The sequence below is a fragment of the Poecilia mexicana genome, unplaced genomic scaffold, assembly GCF_051168715.1.
Source record: "Poecilia mexicana isolate PSO_F unplaced genomic scaffold, ASM5116871v1 scaffold_22, whole genome shotgun sequence".
NCBI lineage: Eukaryota > Metazoa > Chordata > Actinopteri > Cyprinodontiformes > Poeciliidae > Poecilia > Poecilia mexicana.
This window is the reverse complement of record NW_028263391.1, coordinates 16,857,864-16,881,265: the sequence shown is the minus strand read 5'-3', so window position 1 is coordinate 16,881,265 and position 23,402 is coordinate 16,857,864. Positions and strand designations below refer to the sequence as shown.

General features: G+C 39.6%; 1 protein-coding gene across 1 annotated transcript in view; it reads right to left on the bottom strand.

Moving 5' to 3' along the window:
- LOC106915024 (cysteine rich transmembrane BMP regulator 1 (chordin-like)) overlaps positions 1-22,096 on the bottom strand; it is a 45,140-nt gene extending 23,044 nt beyond the window's left edge. Inside the window, exons 1-4 of the mRNA XM_014982325.2 lie at positions 21,364-22,096; positions 15,689-15,850; positions 15,256-15,429; positions 494-736 (exon numbers count right to left, since the gene is read on the bottom strand). Coding sequence (XP_014837811.1) covers positions 494-736; positions 15,256-15,429; positions 15,689-15,850; positions 21,364-21,661 — 877 coding nt within the window. The 5' untranslated portion in view covers positions 21,662-22,096. The remainder of the gene's footprint in view (positions 1-493; positions 737-15,255; positions 15,430-15,688; positions 15,851-21,363) is intronic.
- Positions 22,097-23,402: the final 1,306 nt, after the last annotated feature.

Genomic DNA, 23,402 nt, shown 5'->3' with positions numbered 1-23,402 from the left:
ACTACAGAGAGCAAAATGAATGTCACATACAGGCTTTGTTCTCCAGCAATTTCTGTTCTTAGAATGCGTTTCTAACAGAAGGACTATTGCCGACACGCTGCCTCCCCTTTTGATATTTGAGTGGTGGAAGTCCAGTTTATTCTTTTCCCCGGTCGTTAGTTTAAAATACCCAGTATAATCTAGGTTGTACGAAATGAACATGAAAAATGAGCTATCTACAGCTGGTAAGGTACTGGCTACTTATACTCTTCTAACAGAATCTTACTTAGAAAATCCTGAACTATTTCTTATAAACTCTGGGGGGAAATTGACTCAGCACTCCTAACAGTTCCAATCTAATCAGCAACTTTCCTTTTTACTATTCAGCAGGGGAAAGCCTCATGCAGGGGGAAATAATTACCTCCAGATCAATGAAGTACCTCCCACCAACTGTGCAACTGCTTCTGTGAAGGAGAGCAATCAAAGTGTGTGGTATGTACTTCAGTGGAATTACCTTTCTGGCACTCAAATATGTCACAGCAGTCTCCTGGCCGACCGCTAGCCTGACTGATCAGAACAGCGTGCTGGCCGCTTGGACAGTGGGTTTTGTTGCAGGCACGGAAATCACATGTGCACTGGGGCGGCATGGAGGGGCAGCACCCTGCAGGGGGCGTGTAGCTCTTGGTCAAGACTGACCCTTTGGGGCAAGAGGGCAGCTGCAGGGCAGGACATGTCACCCCAGCACACCTCAGCTCCTCTGAAAAACAAAAACAAACAAAAAAAAAAAACATGACTTATGTTAACATTATAAATGTGTATATTACCATTTTCTGGAGCTCTGGGCTCTGACAGTGCAAACACTGTTCTCGCAGAGGAAAAGGAGGAGACTGCTTCCACCATGTGAGAGTGCAAATCTGCGAGACAGCTGGCTGCTTGCAGTGTCAGTTGAGTCACTTTAGAAAGGTGCTGCTGCAGAACTCTGCACGCAGTCATCAGATCCTCACTTCAGTCCATGGCGACTTTTACTGCAACCTGTCAGGAAAGTGAGAGCACAGGCAGCTCTCTCTGGACATGACACGGCTCCCCACAGATCCTGTCGACGCGACTCTGATCCCGCGCTCCCTGGCTCGTATTGCCCACAATCCAAACAGCTTCTCATGCTCTAAAACCCAGTCATTAATAGTGGCCAACCTTGAACAGAGCTTTGCTTCATAGCAGTTTAAAGACTCTCCTTCACTTAGCATACCAGGCTGCGTTTGTCTATTCATCTGCAGAGACAATATAATGGCTCTGATAGCCCTTTTTGGGGGGTGAGGAGGGGATGTGGTGTACAGCCAATGTGGGCGGGGGGCTCAGTGTATTTTGGAACCTGTTCAGGAAAATAAAAGTAGCACCCTCTTTTTTCAGATATTGCTTGAGAACAGTTTTATGCTTCCAAAACAAGGCATTACTTAACCCGAAGGGACGTGCTTATTTTGGTTCTCTCCGTTACTGTAATGTTACCAGGACAAAGAGAGGTTGAAAGCAGATTGATGCTCCAACTGTAACCAATCAGTCTTTCCTCATTTCCTGTTGCGAATACTGGGAACACGAAAGCCACTTTTGCCACCATGAGCAGTAATTGTGGATAACAATGAGCACAGACCTGCACCTCCAGTGTAAAATAATAATAATAATAATAATAATAATAAAAACATGACATTGACAGAAGAAACATGTGAACAAATGACTGCACTAAGTCAAACCAAACTGTTTATGATTTTGTTATGAGAAATGCTTGACAATCTTTGCATACATCTGGTTTTTGAGGAGAGGAAATTAAACAGGCTCGAGGTTGCGTAACACTGCTTGGGGTTGTGGTTCTGTAAAGTTTCCAGAGTTTTGTTGATGGCCTTCCTAAGACAACAGTGTTTTATGATGTGTCTCAAAAGACAGGTAAGCAGGTGGTTTGCTGCTCTATGCTGCATGCAGCCAAAGAAAACTCAAGTCACTTTCTCTGGCATGTCCTTGAGAAGGACCCTAGAAACTGTATGACTAAGGGTTTCTAAACCTTGAACACATACCTTGTATTTTTATTTTTTTTAAGTGGATCTGTGTAGTTTTATTATTGGTAGTAGTTAATCATTTCAGTAGTTATTAAGTAGTTTTTAATTGCAATTAATTAATCACAAATAATCACAATTTAATCAAAAACCTATACTGACAAAATAAGCCTAACCCTTTTCAATTCAGAAACCATTTTTGCTCCTTCAGTATTAGATGAAAAGTGGTATTATACCCATCCAGCTTCCAAGTGTCTCAGGAACCTCTTATGATTTATCTAACTTCTTTGTAAAAAAATGCAAAGAAGCAGTTTGTGCTGCTCCAACATGTTTTGCATTGAGATGGTATTTTGTGAAAGGTGTGAATGTGTAGTGATTGAATAACCTCTAGTACAGCATTGAATCCCTTCAATTTGACTTGTTTTAAATTTCTCATATGAAACTTTTTAATCTAACTTGTTGAAAAGTCATGTCGAAGAATAATTACTGTCCCGTTCATAAGCATAATCAGTGGGACTTCTTTAGTTTCCACACCATAACTCTCTGTGGTTATGGAAATGTTGAAAAGTCATCAAAGGTGTTTTTCTTGAACACGATGTAAAATTACTTCACTTCTTTTAGCCACATTGTATTACCCTGTGCTCCAAACAGCCGGAGAAATATTCAGTCACTCTGGAATCTCTTTGAAATTACTTTCTAACTATAGAAACGTGAGTAATTTTTAATGTGATTTTGAGACTCAAAACCTTTTCATCCTTTGTTAAATGTCAAAAGCCTTAAATAATAATAATAATAATAATAATAATAATAATAATAATAATAATAATAATAATAATAATAATAAATAGTCTACTCTCCGGCAATGCAGCTACCTGCCTGACCTCAAGTAAAGAGGTCCTTTGATTTGGTGGGTGGAGGGAACTGACGGCTGAAATTGAGAAGAAGCAAAACGCTCAGGTTTTCTGGCTCTGGATGAATACAGCAGGAGTGTGAAGTATCTGTACTGTACTGTTTACTCAAGCAACCTGGGAACAGAGAACAGAGCTACAAAGCTCTCATTGACAAACTCAGCTACTAAATGGTGTCATAGCAAAAGGAGGGAAACCCCCGGAATCAACGTTAGGCTACAACACTTTCCAGGGTTTTTGGCCAATTTTCTAGACTGAAATTAAATAAACTCGGAACTGCTGATTGCCCGGTGTTCTACATAAAAAAAAAAAAAAAAGTCTAACACTGTCCACTGCTGCTCAGTTGAACCACTTTTGCATTAGAAAGAAAACTCCAAGCTTTTTAAAATCCACGGAAAACACTTTCTCTGTATTGTGTGTGACTCAGAGGAGGCTGATTACTCTTTGAATTGCGATAATGGCCGGGGTTAGAGAGCGCTGGGAAAAGCAGCTGGCAGACACGCCATTGTCATTTAAATGAACAGAATTGTATCCTTCTGTGGAAATGCTCCAACTCTTGCATGTCTAATTAATATATATATATATCTTTTAGCTGGAACATTTTTAAACACAATAGGCAGTCACAGAGGTTGGAAAGAGTCAGCAGCAAATGGATTTTGTGCTGCAGCCTTTGTATTCTATCTCAATGCATAAATGGCTGTAATTAGTGAGTCAGCGACCACAGAATGAATCTTTGTAATACAATGGTGGCAATAATCCAACTTGCACAAACATAAATGAATAGATTTTGTATGCTTGATCATTTCTATGTGCATATTAAGCAGCTGTTCCATTTTTTGGGGGGAAAATCTCGAAAGGGTGGAAAGCTATCTTGCAACCACAGATTGATCTCTTATGTAAACACAGTTTGTTTCTGGCATCTCCACAGTCCATTGAAGAAGGAAAAAATCCTTCACTCTAAATGGCTTATTTAGCTTCATGCTGGGTACAAGGAGCTCAGTCTTTTTCTCAAAGCAGAGCAACTCAACCGGGCAGAGGAGGCTCCGTTGACAGCCTGAGTTTACTCATGGAAAAAGTGCACAATGTGAGTTCTGTTCACCTACTGACTTTGGAAACAAATCAATGGAGAACAAAGCCCTCTCAGTCCAGCTGCCTTCCGTGGGTTCCTGGTCTGTCCTCAGGTTTTATAAAGTTGCCCCACAAGGGACACATCGGGCCGTCTCTCAAATTAAGTTGCGGGGGCATGGCCCCATGCCCACCAACGGTTACGACTGAGAAAGTCTGTTTTGTTCAACCTGTACTTTGGTACATGTAAGAGGAAGCTGTCTTGGAGGCATTCAGGGCAAAAGGCAGAGGCAGGGTCATCAGGTAAAAGTTTACTGAAGACTTCAAAGCTCCACTAGAGGCTGGAGGAAACTGGGAGCATGCATCTAGAAGCTGGCATCTCTGCGTTTCTTTCCTTAATGACTCCTGTTGGTGGAAGTTATTTAACCAATAGTAATGTGCCACTCCTAAAGATTGCCACTTCACACCCAGTAAGGTTTCCAGTTTAAATCTCAAAAAGTCCTCTCAGTGCACAGGATCTGCCACAAAGTTTTTCTCTGACTGTTTGAAATTGTACATGTTGGATTAATTTCATGCAAGTATCAATTTTCTACAGACTAGGTTTTGTGCTTTATAAGCTTTATTGTTTCAATGTTGCAATAGATCTTTTTGTCAGTTGTTTGTATAGAGCAGTGAAGTTTAATATAAAACATTTCTGACGTAATGAAGGTGTTTAATAAGAAATACTTCAAGGCCCAATACATATGTTCTTAATGGGGAATAAATCTGAGGATGTTTCTGCTCAGCAACTTAGTTTTCACTTTTGCTCTGTTGTGCTGGTCAAACAATTGCTCATCTCCATATTGCTCCTATTTTGTTGGGTATAGTTGCTCCTGGAGGATTTCTTGATCCCGCACTATAAAACCCGCAAACCGGTGTCCTCATGGACCCAAAGGGCAACATGCAAGCGTTCGAGTGTGACAGTTAAGGGGTTAATAATGGCAGTGTTTTAGGCAACATAGTAAAAGAACCCACTCCCTTAAACAAAATGATCTCATGGTGCTTCCATGTCGACATGACACTGTACTCATGGTAGTGTTTACCTCTTCTTCTCCAAACAGTCCCTTCTCCAGATGTCCTAAACTCTCTATAAGGGACTTTATTTGAGAAAATCCCTCTACCCGGTCCAATTATACTACGAACTGAAAAATATTATTCTGTCCTTGAAGTTTTTCTTGGAGATAAGAGTCTGTACTTCTTGGCACTAGGTCAGCTTTTTTTACTGTGCATGTAGCAACACTTACACCTGCATGCTTCCATTGCTGAGGAGACAGTCTTGGCATTTGCTGAACTTTCTTGGGTGCCCCAAAGCTGTCACAAGAATTAGATGTTTTTTTCGTAGGCATGCCAATTTTGAACTTTACTATAAACTAAATTTGCACTGTGTTGTGCTGTCTCAATTAATGCTTGATGCCTTTCACACTAGCCATTTTCTTAAGTGCCCAGGATCATCTATTGTGATCTATGTCAAACAAAGATGTTCAGAGAGCTGTGTGGGCAAGATACTAACTGCTTGTAATTTTTTAACAGGAAAATAACTGCATGTTTAAGAAGCAGGAACTCCACTACTTTTAACAAAAAAAAAAGAATGAATGAATGGATGGATGGATGGATGGATGGATGAATGAATGAATGAATGAATGAATGAATGAATGAATGAATGAATGAATGAATGAATGAATGAAAAAGACATGAATATTGACATATTCCCATTGATTCACACCTGTGTGTGCCTAGTAGCAGTACATTCAATGCAACGCCATGTAAGGTTGTGTCTGACACAAAATGCATGGGGTAAAGCTTTGGAGCTTTGGCAAGGCTGCTGGAGGGAGTGTAAAGAGCTCAGGGCTGGTCAACCCCAATATTTTTAGGACATACTCCACTATCCAGCCGCCTTCAGGGGGTAAAGCATCAGCCACATTAGAAAGTTTGAATTGTTCTTTTAGTGCAGCATTAAAGTAATAGTTTTTGAAAACAATAGCCCCTTTTGCTGGTCTCCTTGTTAAAATCATATAATAGAACATAAACCGTTGCTCAATGAGGATGCACACAAAGTAAAAGAGAGCCACACGAGAGCAGTCACGTGTTGTTTTTCAGACTAAACCCTTATGTGTCGCAAATGTAGAAAACAACTCTACGAGAGGCCTTGGCTTGCAGACAGCTGTTTGATAAATTGTGGAAGAGGCAGTTATGTGCTGCATGTTTTGGCTATGGGATATTTTTTCCTCGCAGAGAAAAAGGGGAAATAATGACGATAAAAGATTTCGGTCAGAGAGCGACAGGAAATGGTTGAAGTTCAGCTGGGGAACTTTTAAAATGTTGTTGGTTCTGGCTGCAAAATAGAGAGTTCCAGGTAGTGATAAAAGTAGCAAAACTAATAATTGCAAAGATTAATATGAAAGAAAGACTGGAGTTATTGTGGGTTTTCTGGTTGCTCTTTTCAGTTCAAAATTGCATGTATTGGTTAGTGGCTGATAATAAAGTAGATTGACCGAAAGCCTAAAATGGGAGATTTCTTTTTCTCTCAGAAGCCACACAGAAGCGATTCTCCATTTTTTGTATCACTCTAATCTTATACTGTGCCTTTCAAGAGATCCTTCCAAAGTCTTTGTTGATGTAATTGCAAATGTCAACATTTCATTTTGAATTTTATGTTGTAGTTTTTAGTTTTTTGCAAAGAAAAATGTAAAAAAAAAGTAAATCCTTGACATGTATTTCTACTCATACCCCTTCAATCTCATACATGTAAATAAAAGTTTAGCTGTATCAATTTACATATGTTTATTTGCTGACTCATGCGTTTTGCATTAGCTAAATGTGACTGTGCGGCAAAGCTAAAAATGATTAAATGCATTTTTTGACAGATAAATCTCATCGTCTATCTGTGTTTAACCGAAATTCACTAGAAATATTTCTGTTCTGTGAAGGTTTGTTTTGAACAGCAAGAACTACTGCAAACCAAACAAGGATTGCAACTAGGCAGTTTGCATAGCATATAGAGATATACAGATTAAGAAAGTGATGCATTTTTTTCTTCCCATTCCTGTTACACGCTGGTTTGTGCTGGCCTATCGTCTAAAATCTCAATAAAGTGCACTGAAGTGTGAGGTTACAAAATGTGAAGAAGCTTTTTGCAAGGCACATAATTTCGTAGATAAACCCTGGGAAAAGATGAGGCCGCGGCTTCCTCAGACGGCACACAAATAATCAGCACTGAGACGTCTCGTGCCCTCGCCAGCCGGTGTGGGTCTAGCTTGGCCAGTAATAGCTTGGTCACAAAGAGGCTGCAGCCAAGCAGAAATAACAGTCCTTTCACAAGGGCACAGGGAGGCAGGACGGAGGTGGCAGACGTAGGCTAGCGGATTTGTGAGAGCAAGTTCAGTCGGTGCCATGGACATTGCAGTCCACCAAGGCTCTTAAGGGATCTAAGATTTTCATTAACGAAGACTTCACGGATGCAGTAAGGAAAAGGAGGGCGGAACTAATGCCGGACTTAAAAGCAGCGCGTCAAAGAGGGGACATCGCTTACCTACGTTATGATAAGTTGATCACCCATCCACGTACTAGTACCCCTAAATTATCCAACAATGTATGACAGACAGCCAGACATAGCTGACGTTCACTTCTGAAAGAGAAACATGAAACAGATCATGGCCTATGAGGATATAGAGCTACCAGTATTCCAACACAGAAACTATCATCAGCAAGATATTGAAACTGACATTGATCCTGATAACAACTTCTATAATGTCAGCAATGATAGTTGTCACTATTACAGCGATGATCAGTTCAACAACAGCATTAAACCAAAACAAAAGCTGTCAATAATTCACTTTAATAGCAGAAGCCTTTATGCAAATTTTGACAGCATCAAACAATACCTCCAACAACTTTCACAGACCTTCAATGTTATTGCCTTATCAGAAACTTGGCTCAATAGTGATAAGGGCATAGATTTTGAAATAAATGGTTATGAAATGGTTTGTAAGAACAGAGAAAACAAAAATGGAGGGGGAGTAGCTTTATATGTTGACAAGAAGATTAATTATAAGTTGATCGAAACAATGTCAACTGTGATGGACAACATGTTTGAATGTGTGACTATAGAAATACTCGTGGAAAAAAGGAAAAATGTCTTAGTGAGTTGCATTTATAGAGCCCCTGGATCAAACATTGAAGTACTCAACAACTGGATAGAAGAAAAATTTATAACAATTAATCAAAAAATAACATTTTTCTGTGGGGATTTCAATATTGACCTTCTCAATCCAAATAAACATAGAATGACTGAAGAATTTATTAACACCATGTTCAGTTTAAGCCTGTATCCTAAAATCACCAGGCCCAGTCGCATTACATCGCACTGCGCTACCTTAATTGATAATATTTTTACAAATGTGCTGGAAAATAATTTAACTAGTGGAATATTAATGAATGACATAACTGATCACTTACCAGTGTTCATAGTCTACGACTGTAAGTGCAAAACAGACGATCAAAAAATAGAGACGCATTACAGACGGGTTACGTCTGAAGAGACACTAAAAGCTCTACAAGCTGAGTTGTTGGCCTACGATTGGAGATTAATATATAAAATGAATGATGTGAATTTAGCATATGAAGAATTTTTAAAAACATTTAAAATATTATATAACAAGCACTGCCCAATCAAACAATATAACAGGAAAAGCAATCAAAAAAATGAACAGTGGATCACAAAAGGAATACAAAAGGCATGTAAAAAGAAAAACAAACTTTATAGAGAATTTCTAAAACATAGAACGTCTGAATCAGAAAACAAATATAAGAAATATAAAAATAAGTTAACTAATATTATAAAAACATGTAAAAAGGACTATTATCATAAATTACTGGATAGGAATAAAAACAACATTAAGGAAACATGGAATATTTTAAATAGAGTTATTAGAAAATCTAACAATAACAACTATCCAGACTATTTTATAGATAATGAACAGAATATTACTGATTTGAAAAGTGTCGTCAATAATTTCAATAGATTTTTTGTTAATATAGGACCTCAATTAGCAGAAAAAATACCGACTACAAAAACTGCAACTCAGCAATATCTAATTGAGAATAATCCCAGCTCCTTATATCTCAACCCTGTACTAGAAGAAGAAATCATAAACATTGTGAATAACTGTAAAAATAAGACTTCCACTGACTGTGATGATCTGGACATGAAAACTATTAAAATAGTAATTAAAGGAATCTCTAAACCACTAACTTATATTTGCAATTTATCATTTCAAACAGGATTATTTCCCAACAAAATGAAAATAGCTAAGGTCAAACCAATGTATAAAACTGGCAACAAACACCTCTTCACTAACTACAGGCCTGTCTCTCTTCTCCCACAATTTTCTAAAATCCTGGAAAAACTCTTTAAGAAAAGACTGGAACAATTCATAGAAAAACATTCGCTACTTATTAGCAGTCAATATGGATTCAGAGCAAACCGGTCAACATCGCTGGCCGTAACTGACTTAATAGAAGAAATAACCAACGCAACAGATAGTAAGAAACTGGCAGTAGGGATATTTATAGATCTAAAGAAAGCTTTTGATACAATAAATCATGAAATCTTACTTAAAAAATTAGAACGCTATGGAATTAGGGGAGTAGTTTCTGACTGGATGAGGAGTTATTTAAAGAGCCGGAAACAATTTGTGAAATTGGGAGATGTGGAATCTGATTGGCAGGAGACTGTCTGTGGAGTACCACAAGGATCAGTATTGGGACCAGTTTTATTTAATCTTTATATAAATGATATCAGTAAAGTGTCCAATGTATTAAAATTTATCTTATTCGCTGATGACACAAATATTCTAGCCTCTGGCGACAATTTAGAGCATCTTCTCTCAACAGTCACTTCAGAGATTAGTAAGTTAAAGATATGGTTTGACCATAACAAATTATCCCTAAATTTGGACAAGACGAAAATCATGGTCTTTGGGAACTGTTATAAAAATACTGAAATCCAAGTTCAAATAGAGGACGTAACTCTACAAAGGGTTTTTGCTAATAAGTTCCTCGGTCTAATAATAGATGACAAAATCAGTTGGAAACCTCATATTAAACATTTACAGAGTAAACTCAGTAGAAGTATATCCATATTGGCTAGAGCTAGACATGTATTGAATGCTAAATCACTTCATATTCTATATAACTCTCTGATTTTACCATATCTATCATATTGCTGTGAAGTGTGGGGAGTTAATTACAAGAGCTCTTTACATCCGGTAACCGTCCTACAGAAACGAGCCATTAGAATCATCCATAATGTCGGTTATTATGAGCATACAAACCCACTCTTCATAAAATCCAGAATTCTCAAATTTGACGAGCTTGTAGAATTTAAAATGGCTCAATTTATGTTCAAAGTATCTAAAAAGTTGTTACCTGAGCACATACAGAGCACGTTTTCTGAAAGAGAAGGGGGGTATAACTTAAGGGGTCACTCAAACTTCAAGATCCGCAATTTTAGAACAACAAGAAAAAGCTTCTGTATTTCAATTAAAGGTGTAAAGTTATGGAACAAGTTACATGAAGATTTAAAACAAAGCAATAGTTTAACACAATTCAAAAGAAAGTACAAAGAGGTAATTTTCAATAGATACACATATGGGTGACAGAAAGCAATAAGGTGTGTATTGCAGATAACTTGGTGTAAGGGTTTAGAAAGACAAACCAGCATAAAATGGGAAAATGTATAGGTAAATATTAGTAACTGTTACTTCTGACTGCCACTTTGATTGTGATTTTTTTAATGACAGTAGGACTCTAAAGTTTCAAGTGTTTAGGGGGTAGGAGTTTATAAGTTCTCACTTCTTCCTACCCCATTTTGAGCATGATATGTTAACTGAAACAAAAAAATCTGTATTTTCTCTTCTTTCTTATGCACTTCTTGTTACTGTGCACTATTTTATTTTTATATTTGTATCATGTTCGAATAAAATTTCATTTCATTTCATTTCATTTCATTTCAGTGGGCGCCACTTCCCCGACTGATGAATCACATGTGAACTACCAGATGTCTGGGAGGCCCATTGCCCGATTTCACCCACTTTTTGGGCAACACTTCTAATGACAAAGCAGAGGGAGTGACTGCTTCTATTGTTTACATCTACCACTACTGTGATTATATATTAGCATCAAGTGATGTTGAAATGTTGCATGAATAAACAGAACATTCACAACCTGCGATCGCTGGCTCCACAACACGAGAGGAATCTCTCGGGAATAGCAGTCTGGGGCCTTATCTTAATGGAAATTTGTAAACTACTCCTGACAGTAAAACTACCAAACACTGCCCAGCAATGACCCGCCGGGGGCTTGTACACAAATACCTTCACAAAATGGTTTGTCTCTATTTCCATTTCCTATCCTCCTACATCTATCCTTTCTCTGCTACAGTTATCGCATCCTCCTTCCTCTCAGACATCTGGGTAAGACATCTGGCTCCCCATGTTGCTCCTAATTGTGCACAAACAGATGACAACAGCACCCATTATCGAATTGTATCACAGCATCTTTTGAGTGAATGAACACAGAGCCATCTTGTTGAAGCAACAATTTGAACACTAAAACCAATTGGACTTTCAGTGCCTTCCAAATGTAATCACGCTCCTTGAACTGATGTTCCTCTAATCTGGAACAAGATTTCACAAAACCGCAAAAATGCTGAAACACCGAGTTCCTTTAATAAATCAAGGCTAGCAATTCATTTGGACCGAGCTGCCTTTGATTAATGGAACATCATTAATTGTGGTCTGTATTCCAGCTTTTCACCACTTTCTTTTGTTTGCTGTTTTATGTTTTCATCATGTAAAACACTTCAATTACTCTGTTGCTGAAGTAACAAAGGCAAATGTCCTGGTACAAGTAAATTTGCCTTGTCATGCCTATTTTCCAGATTTATGTTTGCAAAAAAGTTTGAAACAAGATGTAGTTTTCCTCACATTTCACAATTGTGTTACAAGTCAAACATTTGTAAGTAGTTTTAAGTTTTTGTTTAAAATTCCTTTACGAGTTCTGTTGAATTTTGCACGATCCACATGATGTGACTTTGCTTTTTATAGTCGTATTTCCTCAATTTCCCATTACGGATGCATTTATTTGACTAAGCCACAGCTGGATAAAGATTTTCAAGTTTCCCAATGTTAGCATAAAAGCAAAAGAACAGCATATCTTGCATTATCTCATGCTGTTGTACGTGTACAGTTTATGCTTTAAAGATTTCATTGTCATTATCATACTTCTTAAATTAGATTTTGTTACTGAATGTTACATCTGTCAAGCACAAACTAGTTTGGTTTGTTATGTTAATAAAATCAGAACAAAAGAAATTTAAGTTTTCAGTCACAAAGTGGGAAAAATGACAAAAAGTTAATGATTTGCTGAAGCTGAAATCTGTTATCTGACTAATTTCAACATAAACAATCAGCTCCTGAGAGATTTGGAATTTTCTTTAAAAGCCAATTAAAGCTGGTTAAAACAAACCGAGCAAACCCTTATTGATGCCCATGTTGAAATACCAAACTTTAGCTAATTACATCCCGGTTACAGAAACAGCTTGAAGTTTCTACAGTTCATTTGTTCCCAAGATTATTTTTTGAAATTATCTATGTGATTAATGTTACAAACTGTGATAACCTTTTGTACTGAAAGATGGTATTTCAATACAGATATCTGTATAGTTAAGAGCTGTCCAGAAAACTAAACTAACTGTGATAATAGTGTCCCTCTATTTTCTCTTAAATAAACACATTGTTGTAAAGACATGTTTTATCTGTCCAGCTCCTGTGCCTTGAGATTAGACTGTATCTGTCAGCAGGGCATACAAACACTGCTCTTTATGTGTATTATTTTATAATACTAGGGTCTGGTTTAGGGAGTCACCATGGAGCCAACTGGGAGTGTATATCCTGACCACAGAATCTCATTCTGTTAGCAGAGGAAAGTCCTGCCAGTGACGGCAGACAAAAGAAAATCTCTGCTGCGACATCAAGACAAACAAGATAATTATCTCGCTCAAACACACACAGACATGCAAGTTCTCAAGCCCATATACGTAGGCTCATTACACACACACACACAAACGCACACACACACGCACACACACACAGAAAGTTAATAAAGTCAGTGCACCTTTACATTTGTCTGTTGCCCCAAATGCATTAAAAGCTTTAGTACCTAACAGATTCACACATCCTGATTTTCTGCTTAATAATGAGCCACATAGAGCAGTAGATGTGCGCTGCTATGAATACTCATAAGCTGCTGAAAAATGTTGTTTTGGTGTGAGCTCAGACAGTCATCCACTCGCTCAGACTCTAAGATAAGGCAGAGGTTATTCTGTTGGATGCGTGTGCACAAAATGATGCTTGATGAACACGCTTCCTGTGGGATTTACTGCATAAACGGCTCAAGACAAACAGAACCGAGAATGTCTGTAATAACCCACCTATTAGCTGAAGACTAAATAAACTTGAACGTGTCTTTATGGCTCGCTGCAAGAAAAGAGCTGCTTCTCATCTCAGATTTTTCTAATAGGGACCTGATTATTTTTATTCAGATCTGAACACAGTTTTCAAGCAGCGATTAGTTTTATTTATTATTCTTCAAAGTTAAGAGCCAGTTGTGTTCTGTGAATGGCACTCAGCAGCAAGTCAACACTTAGCAGCTACGTATCTAGCAGACAGGTCACTGTCTAAACTAGAAAACTAAATACACCCTTGCTCTGCCAATAGTCTTTTCCACGTACAAGTGCCAATCTTAGAGGATGCCAAAAGCGAAGGTAAACACACTTTCTTTGATCTGTTCAGATGATTCACCTTTTCACCAGTGGCACAGAAGAAGCTAGGAAGTAAGCTGCAACTTAATGAGACTGCACTGCACCAAAAGATTCCAACACTGAATTTCAAAAAAACTTTTGTATTTTCTCGTTTCAAAGTGATTCACACTATTCACACTCCTTCCACGATTTCCATATTTTGACCAGTTAAAACCTGCATGCATTTATATTTACATAACTTTGTGGGATATCCCAAAGCAAAGTACTACATAATTGAGAAGTGGAGGCCAATCTTAACAGTGTCAACTTGCATTTTTATTCAGCCCACTTTACTTTGATGCCCAGCGCAGCTTCGCTTTAGACACCACATAAATAGCAAGTAGATTACAAAGTAGATTACACCTGTATGTAGTTTAATCACAGTATAAATACAGACGTACTACAAAGCTCTCAGAAGTTTGTTGGAGAACATCAGCAAGTAAACAAAGTCCCGTACGGAACACACCACACAGGCCAGCAATAAAGTTATGGAGAAGTTTAAAGCACAGTTTAATCAACTCATGGAGCATTGCTCACTTTTAAGAAATGGGGGAAAAGAGGGCATAACTGTATGGCCAACCACACATAGGGAACAAGAGACAAAGGAAACATGGGAAATGTGGTTTAGTCAGATGATCACAAAATTTAGCTTGTTAAGAGCACTTTGAACTGCCTTTTTCTGAAATGTGCTTTTCGAATAAACTTGTATTGACCTAAATTCGAAGCCCTTGTAAGAAAAATAACACATATAACTAACAAAGCTGTATACCCAAACTAGAACATTACAACACAGCATAATGCCTCTTGGTGATGCTTTTCTTCAGCAGAAAAAGGAAAGCTGGGCGAGAGTTGATGGGTAAAGGGACGACATTAAAGACTTGCTGCATGACAAAAACCATGACAATAACCCTAAACTTACCAAAAAGAGCTGCAGTGAAATGCTTTAGCTCAAAGTGTGTTTTAGGGCCTGTCAAATTACAGAATTAAATCCAATTGACAATCTGAATCAAGACTTAAAATGTAATGTTCACAGATGTTCTACATCTAAAGTGACTGACTTTGACCTATTTTGCAAAAACAACCCGCAAAGATTTGATTGCAAGTCCGTGTATAATAAGCTGTGACACGAGAAATTCCCTGCCACTGTTACGACTTTGTTTACTAGAGGAGAAATTTAATTGTCTTAGGTTCATCTTTGCAAATCCATGCTCGTACTTCTAAAGAAAAAATATTTAACTGTAAATGTGACTCTGAAGTTACATTTAAAAAAAATTTAACTTCATTAAAAAAAAAAAAATGTTAAAAAAATAATGTGGAGTGGGGTGAATATGTGTTCATCAGCAGCGGATCATTTGAGGGTTACCTGCTGCTTCCTGGCACTGGCTCCGGTTGATGTAGGCGAAGTGGTGATGGCAGCTCTGAGACTCACACACGCACCCGTCAGCGGTCAGGTTGCACCCAGAGAACATGCACGTCGGATTAGACGGTCCCACATATTTCTCTTTGTGTCTCTCCCTGTGCTCGTGCCTTCGACCCTCTGAAACACACAAATCACAGTCATCAATGAATCACACACACCGACAGAGCTCAGAAGTGAATGGGGAGCCACCACAGAAAGCCGGAACTCGTGTCATCGCTAGGAAATGTAAGTAGCCTTAGTCATCGTAGAGCAACATCTGTTACGGATTAGCTTAAATCTTTGGAGATCATTCTGCACTCTAATTCACAGACTGCTGTCTGATCTATTCGCTCTGTTATTTAAGTCAGAAGGAGAGATTGGGAAGATTAGGGCGCACCTGACTTGCTGGCCTTCATGCAGGTCTCTTGGTCTGGGTAGGTAAAAGTTCCCAAGCAGGAGTAACGAGCATCACACACACATTCAGCTCCCGCTTTGTCGCAGCCCGTTATTAGAGGACAGCGCTCATCCTCAAGGCCTGCATCTGGGTGTTCAGGAAGAACTGTGGGAGACATTAAAGAGAACAAAGTGTTAGACTAGTTGTCCATTTAAAACTGACTTTATGAATTCAAAGAAACACTGGACAGAGTTAGAAATACTGGTCCAGTTTACAACCCCTTTGTTGCAAGACACTACTTTGGCACAGACAAGACTGAAGTGACCACTGTATTTCTGGGCTCCAGTCCCTCCTCCCTTCTCTTTGTGCCACACTACTACAGCTACTGAGCCCATTTGTTTGCTTTTGTTCCACAGCATGGGGCCCTCCCAGGGTCTGCGTCTCTGGCGGCTGCAGCAACACCTCCTCTGAACTGTGGTCACTCACACTAACAACCGCCTGCAGCCGCGTCTCTCATTGTGCCTCACCCCAAGTTGGCTTACACTCCCCATTTGGACAAAACTTTACGCATGGATGGAATGTCACGTTGGAGCTGAATATCCAGCAGGATCCTGGGATTAAAAGGCTTCAGTTTACACACTATTCTCAGTGTTCCCTCACCTTTCATGCATGAATAAACATGCATAGATATACCCCGATATTACCATCCTTCACTGCTGCACATAACAGCTCCACGGGGATAAACATGATGAGACAAACTGTATGCCTCAATTAACCAAAGTGATGTGTTCATTAAAGCACTCCTTGCTTTCAAAAAAGCACAACACAAAGAAAAAATGCATTTGAAGAATAAAATACTTATCTGACTTAAAAGACAAAAAAGTAGCCTAAATCTGCTGGAAACAAACACACAATGCATATAAACACAAAGTGCCTTTGAAAAGTTTTTTTGCTTTGCATTTTGCCATATTACAACCACAAATGTCAATATATTTTGTTGCAATGAGTGATAGAACAAAACGATGTAGAATAGAATTGTAGAGTGGAAGGAAGATGATACATTGTTTTCAAAGTTCAAAGTTGACAAAAAGCATCACCACAGCATGATGCTGCCACCACTTTTTTTTTACAGATGGGATTCTATTTTCAGTGTTTTGTGTGTTGTTAGTTTTCTTCCATGCATGTCGACAAAAGAAGACTGACAGTGAACGTCTTCATGGGTTTATTTCAACAATGGCTTTTCTCTTAAACACTTTCATAATGGGCAGATTTGTAAAGTGCATGGCTAATTGTAAGACTAAGTACATATTTATGCCACAACTTTTAGACTTTTGCTTGTAAAAATGTATAAAACCATGCATTATTTTCAATCTGGAAAGACTCAGATGGAGAAAAAGGAACAATTAAAAGATTTAATGACAGGAATGAGTAACAGTTCTTTGGCGCTCGGGCCCCGGCAGCTGATTTGAGCTGAGATTTGATGTGAACTCGATGAACATCCCGATAACTGATTAGGGATGCTCTCCCCCGGGGCCCGACACTGGCGGTGGAGGTCAGGAAAGGGTGCTATCCTGGAGAGCCGGAGGATGCGGGTGGAGAAGGGGCGGTGGTGGGTTGAACGCAGCTGGGAACCGGCTGACGGCTTGGGTGTGGATCCTTTTATGCAGAGCTTGATTGATGATTGGATGTGCCGGGTGAGGTCCGGCGCTGAGGTCAGAGATGAGCATGACGCCCATGAGCGAACGGAGGGGGCGGAGTCTTCCAGCTTGAACTTTCGCTATTAGCTCTATTTTAATTGTGTTTTCTCTATTGCATTAAAACCCATTAAAATGCCTGCTTTTTAATAGCAGGTGCTATTAAAAAGGTTTTAATATAAATAAGTTCAAGCTGTTCTAATAGTTTCACAAGGCACTGTATGTGGATCTTATTATTCCACACCAGATAGGTCTCCCTGAGAGCATAGCTGTCTCTTGCTGTTATAAAAAGAGAAAAGCTAAAGTGAATCAGCATGAATGTGACTGTAGCGGAAGCCAACTTTGTGGGTGACTCCTGTGCCATAAGTGCCACAGTGAAATCTGGCCAGCTGACAGAGTTGAAGGTAATGTTACCTTTAACCCGAGCCAGCCGACTCTGTTAATGGCTCTCCCAGATGGCCGGTGAACTGGCAGAGCACAAGTTGCTTTCTCAATAAACCTAGTCGAAATAATTTCCCTTCACCCTAAAATGATCCACACATTTTTTTTTTTTTTTTATTCTGACGCTTTCGGGCACCCACAAGGGTATTTTCATTCGAGATGGTGATAGTGCTTGTCTGTGTGGGGTGCTAAATCTGGCATGTATGTAAGGTGGTAGGAGTCAAAACAGTCAATGAAAGGCTGGACACTGAACGCATTGTCTTCACTAATTTTAGTTTGACCCCCCACTGAGCCCTGTTTGTTTCAAGTTCCCTTCTGCTCAACCCGAATCTGTTATAGTCCCTTCTGGCTATCTGTTTTCCGGTCTGGCACGACTCTTGCCAAAGTCTATAAGGCTTCATTGCAGGGGTATTCCTCTCTTAGCTACTGAGACTGCTTGACTTGGCATCCAGGACCAGGTTGGGAAAACTGACCTCTACAGGGCCCGAGGCTGATAGCGAGCTTAAAAGGAAGTCTTTGAAACGTTAGATAATACCAGAGGAAGGGAGAAGCAGAAAGCATGCGATGGAGTGAAGTGGACATAACGTCCCTGTGAAACAGGGATTCGGTGACATGGTATGCTTAAGCTTAAACTTGTTTTGGGAGGAACAAATCACTCATAATATTTTCTAGGGACATTTTCTACCATCAGAATAATTCATTATCTGAATGATCAGATGAACAGGCTTGGTAACATCTTCTCGAAACAGGTGCTTGAATGTTGGATATTTAGTTTCTAATAGAGGTGCACCAATTGCAGTTTTTTGGCCAATCCCCGATTATTGATCTTTAAAAAGCCTGATCTGCCGATTCCAATTTGGACTGATACTATTTATTTATTTATTTATTTATTTTGTCTGAAATGTTGCTAAATATAGCAACAGAGTCGCCGAGCAACTGTCGGTTGACTATTGTTTACTGGAAATATGCAGACATGACCTGGTGGTTGTGTTTGTCAGTCAAACCTTTCTCACAGCAGAGCAAAAGAGGACACTAGACAGGAAATTCTCCCCTTCAGCAGGAAGAAACCTGCAGCAGGACCTGACTCAGTACAAGTGGCCATTTGCCACGACTGACAGAGTTTGAGAAGACAGAGTAGATTCTCAAAGAAGAGACACAGCACTAATGCAGTGTATGTTGTATATTAATAGAAGGTTAAATGTTAATAGCAGGAGAGAGAGAATATTTTGTTGAATAAAGGCCACTGGTGCAACACAAACCTAAAAACGTCTGCTGTTTAGTAATGACAGCTACTAATTGCAGTAAATTTTGACTTAAATTTTAAAAAACCAAACAGTAATATAAGGCCTATAACTATTTTGTTGAGTAAAACCATTTTTAACTCTTCCTTCTCTCTTGCAGACATGACTTAATGACCAGGCATAGCATGGAGACCTGGAGAAAATGCTCTCAATGCAGTTTAACTACAACTGTTCAAGAACTTAAAGCTATATCATTAGATAAGAGCTTAAAACAAAAACAAGTGGCCACACATCTCTAGTTCAAGTCAAACATGTGTGACATGTCATTTTTAACCTTGCACACTGACTACGTTTTGGCCACCCGGTAAATCCAACTTGTAACAGCAAAAGCAGGGGTTTAGAAAAGCGGAAACATTTACCCTCGCTCTTGATTGCAGGGCTAATCACTATAAGGCCCTTCGAAGCTTCAGGGAGCAAAATCTGGGATAAGCCCCCAGCAGTCTCAGTACGGCCCCTGAAAACACACTGGGAGGTGTTGATTTACCCCCACCTAGACCCCTCTGGGATATCAAGGCTGCATGAGTACATTTGTCTGATTTAAGAGGTCAGCAGCAGCCGAAGAAGTATGACTCAGTCAGAGGAGCCGTCAGGTCTCCAGTTTGTTCCAAAGCTGTTAAGAAGCAGAAGGCGATGTCCGCCAGACGCCTGCATATTAAGCATAATCAGCACCTGCATCTCCTGGGAACACCTGGGGGGGCAAAGAACCATGAAAAAGCCCTAACTTGGACCACCCTACAAAAGGATGATGAAGGAGAAAGGGTCAGGAGATCCTGACACCCACTGAGAGCTGCTTACTCTCTCCTACAGACCTGCCAGTCCCCTTCAATCATCCACAAACCAGCCGGACAGATTGCAGGTGGTGCAGCTGGAGGGGGTCCGTCCATGAGCTGTTTGTTCCTCAATGAAAGACCAGCACTTCAGACTTCATTCATAGCATTACAAGCTGATTTGAGGTTGAGAAAGTAACTCAAATTGTGCGTAAAATGAGCACCTCATAACAGCCCGACTGCTCGGTGGAGCCAGAACAGAGGAGCATTGTGAATTTCAACAAGTGCAAAGAAAAAAGAAACATCTGAAGTCATGTTTGCAGACATTTAGTGGCACACTTGGAGGACTGAGTACAGACAGGAAAGTAACACCACAAAGTTTTTCCCGATTAAAAATGCCAGACATGACTCAGGATCAAGGTTCATCAAGGTTTAAAGCAGCTGTGATTTCAAAACTACGAAAAACTTCTCTTATACTAGTTACATAGTCACAAGTACTTTAAATGACATGCCAGAGAAGGTGCCAGAGTAACCCAGGCGCTAAGAACATAGTAACACAGAGTTACCCCTCCCCACCTCTTGCTAAGTAAAAGAAGACTACTATATTCTTCCCTGCTTACAGGAAAGACAATCTAAGCTGTTTGAAAACACAAACAGTTGTAGCTTCGAAATCAAAGAAGTGCCATTTAGCTTTCTTATTTCAGCAACACTGTTTTAAATCCCCCATTAGCAAGTTAAGGGCTGTGCTTAAATGCAGGCTGGCTACCAGAGCAGATAGCCTGACAAACTGACCAGCTATTTTCACCTTGTTATGTCTGTGTTGCACCATGATGAGTGCAAAAGCAATATAATTTTAGCATTCTATCCAATGAGAGCTTGTAACTTACTAAAGTAAGTGAATCATTTAAAAAACAAAATAGCAAAGACATGTAAAAAAAAAAAGAAGAGTTTTTAGGTTAATTATATCATGTTGCAATTTTTTTTTGTTTGACATACTTGCCTAAAAATGATGACCTAACTGCATTAGTTTTACTCCAGGTTATCATATCATGAAGAATGTTACATGGCCCTGGGTTAGTTATGACACTCACATGGTCATATCTGTGTTTTCCTCTTGTCTCAAATGTTTTTGGAGGAGAAGGGACGGTGCCTGCTGCCAGCAGAGCAAAGACCTTGTGCCAAGTCTATGCTGATGTATTGTCATGTTTCTGAGCTCAGAGTGAATGAGGCCGAACATGACTCCCCTCTCCTGCAGTCAAGAGCCCCTCAGACATGAAAAACTGCCCCAGACAAGGGTAAACAAGAGATGGTCACTGCAGCCTGGGCTGGACTGACACATGAATAGTGATGCTTTCAACCCGCTTACAATCAATGGATCACTGCCAAACTTTGGAGCTGGTGTTTAGCAATAACATAAACATTTTTTTTTTCCTTCTCCAATTTCTAGGCTTACACTTAAAAGCAGTTTCACTCACGTTTACACACTCCAATTTCAGGCATAGTGGCCGCTCCGGTGCTGTTGATAGAGGCGCAGGTCAGTCCCAGGGCGCAGTAGCCGTGCGTCCAGTCCTGGCCGCCGCAGGGCTCCCACTCCAGCCGCGCGCAGTGGTCGCAGCACCCGCATGGATCTCTGGCCACGCTCCGGCCACCCTCGCAGCCTTGCGCGACTTTGACTGGACATGTCCGGAGGTTACATGGCGTGCACTCGTGAGCCAGGAGCGCACGCACCAGAACGAGGAGACTCAGCAACATAACGGAGCTTTTGCCGAACATGTTTCCTGCGGTGAAATCGAAACGCTTCTGTGCACAAGAACTCTCAAAATTTAGACCAAAGTTGTCAGGGCTCCTGGAAAGTTTGTTTTTTTGCCTCACTTCGAAAGCGAAGGTACCTCGAAATAGGACTGAGAAGTGTGCGTTTTCCTTTTTAGAGGGGCACAAATATCCAAAGGGCTACAAAGATCAAATTCAGCGTGCACAGGTAGACGCGCGTCCCAGTAAGCCCCTCATCCGATCAGATAACGAGCAAAAATCCAACACCGGGGGTTTCTGCTGGATGTAGGTAGGCACGCTGGAGTTCTCTGCTACTGTCAGCCACACACTAAAAACGCAGTCTGAGTCTTAAATTGACATACAGGCATGTGGAAATTAGCGGTGCACCCCTCCCCCTGACTGACACAGGCACCGACCAGTCACAGGGAAAGAAAAGAGGGAGGAATTAAGCTGATACATCCCTGGCAAACAACTTTCCTCTGCGTTGCGCAATAATGTAACTTTTAATGTCTTGAATGAAACTCCCTTAAAGTAGTTTATGCTTCAGTTTTTTTCTGATTTTCTCATACTGAAATAAGCTCAGTATTTCATAATACATGGATGATAAGGGGTTGACTCCTGAAAGTTTTTTAAAGGATAGATGGGGCTACTTATAAATTTGGTTTTATTGTTTTGGAATACTGCACAGGACAGAAGTTCATGGATATGTATAAATAAAAAAAATAAATAAATGTTGCATCTCATTGAAGTTGATGTCCCACCTTTCATTGTTTTCCATTTTGGCCTATTAAAGGTTTATAATCAAACATATCAGTACATCACAGTATACCAGCACATACTGTGTTAATGGGAATGAGTGATTACTTTCTTAGGTGTCAAATGTCGTGTACAGATGGCAGAGAGAATGTAAAAGGTCATGTAAAATTTGACTGTCGAGGCAGTGTTTATATGCTTACGTTGACAAATGAACGGACTGTTGGTGTGTGAGCAGAGGACACAGCTGGAGGGGGATTTTGGTGTTGCCATTGCTTCAATGCCTTGCAAGAGTTCAAATCCTTTGACTTTGTCAACAGCACAATGTATTCCATAGCTGTGAAGTGGAAAGAAAATATACTGCTCAGAAAAATAAAGGGAACATTTCACTTTAATTTTGTGTGTGGCTCCAAATCCAGGCCTCCATTGGTTAATAAATTTGATTTCCATTGATGATTTTTGTGTGATTTTGTTGTCAGCACATTCAACTTTGTACAGAACAAAGTATTCAATGAGAATATTTCATTCATTCAGATCTAGGATGTGTTATTTGAGTGTTCCCTTTATTTTTTTGAGCAGTGTATATATATATATATATATATATATATATATATATATATATTTTTTTTTTTTTTTTTTTTTTGGTTAATAAATAACACTGCCCATCACCCAGGCTGCAACATAACCACCATGACATATTCTTTTCTTTGGAAGCGACAGACAAGGAAGCTGGTCTGAATTAATGGGAAAATAAGTAGGACTATTTGAAGAGCAATCCTCTTGCAAGTTTCTGTACACAATGCACAAGCACCACATCAAGAAAATATTTTAGATGCAGTAAAAATCTTGAGACTGGAACAAATGTTCACCTTTAAGTCGGAAAACAACAAACAAAAACCTCTTCATGGTTAGAATAGCCTAGTCAAAGTCCAGACCTAAAGCCAATTAGGTGTGCGAGGTTAGAAAATATGTATTCACAGAGGGTTTTCAC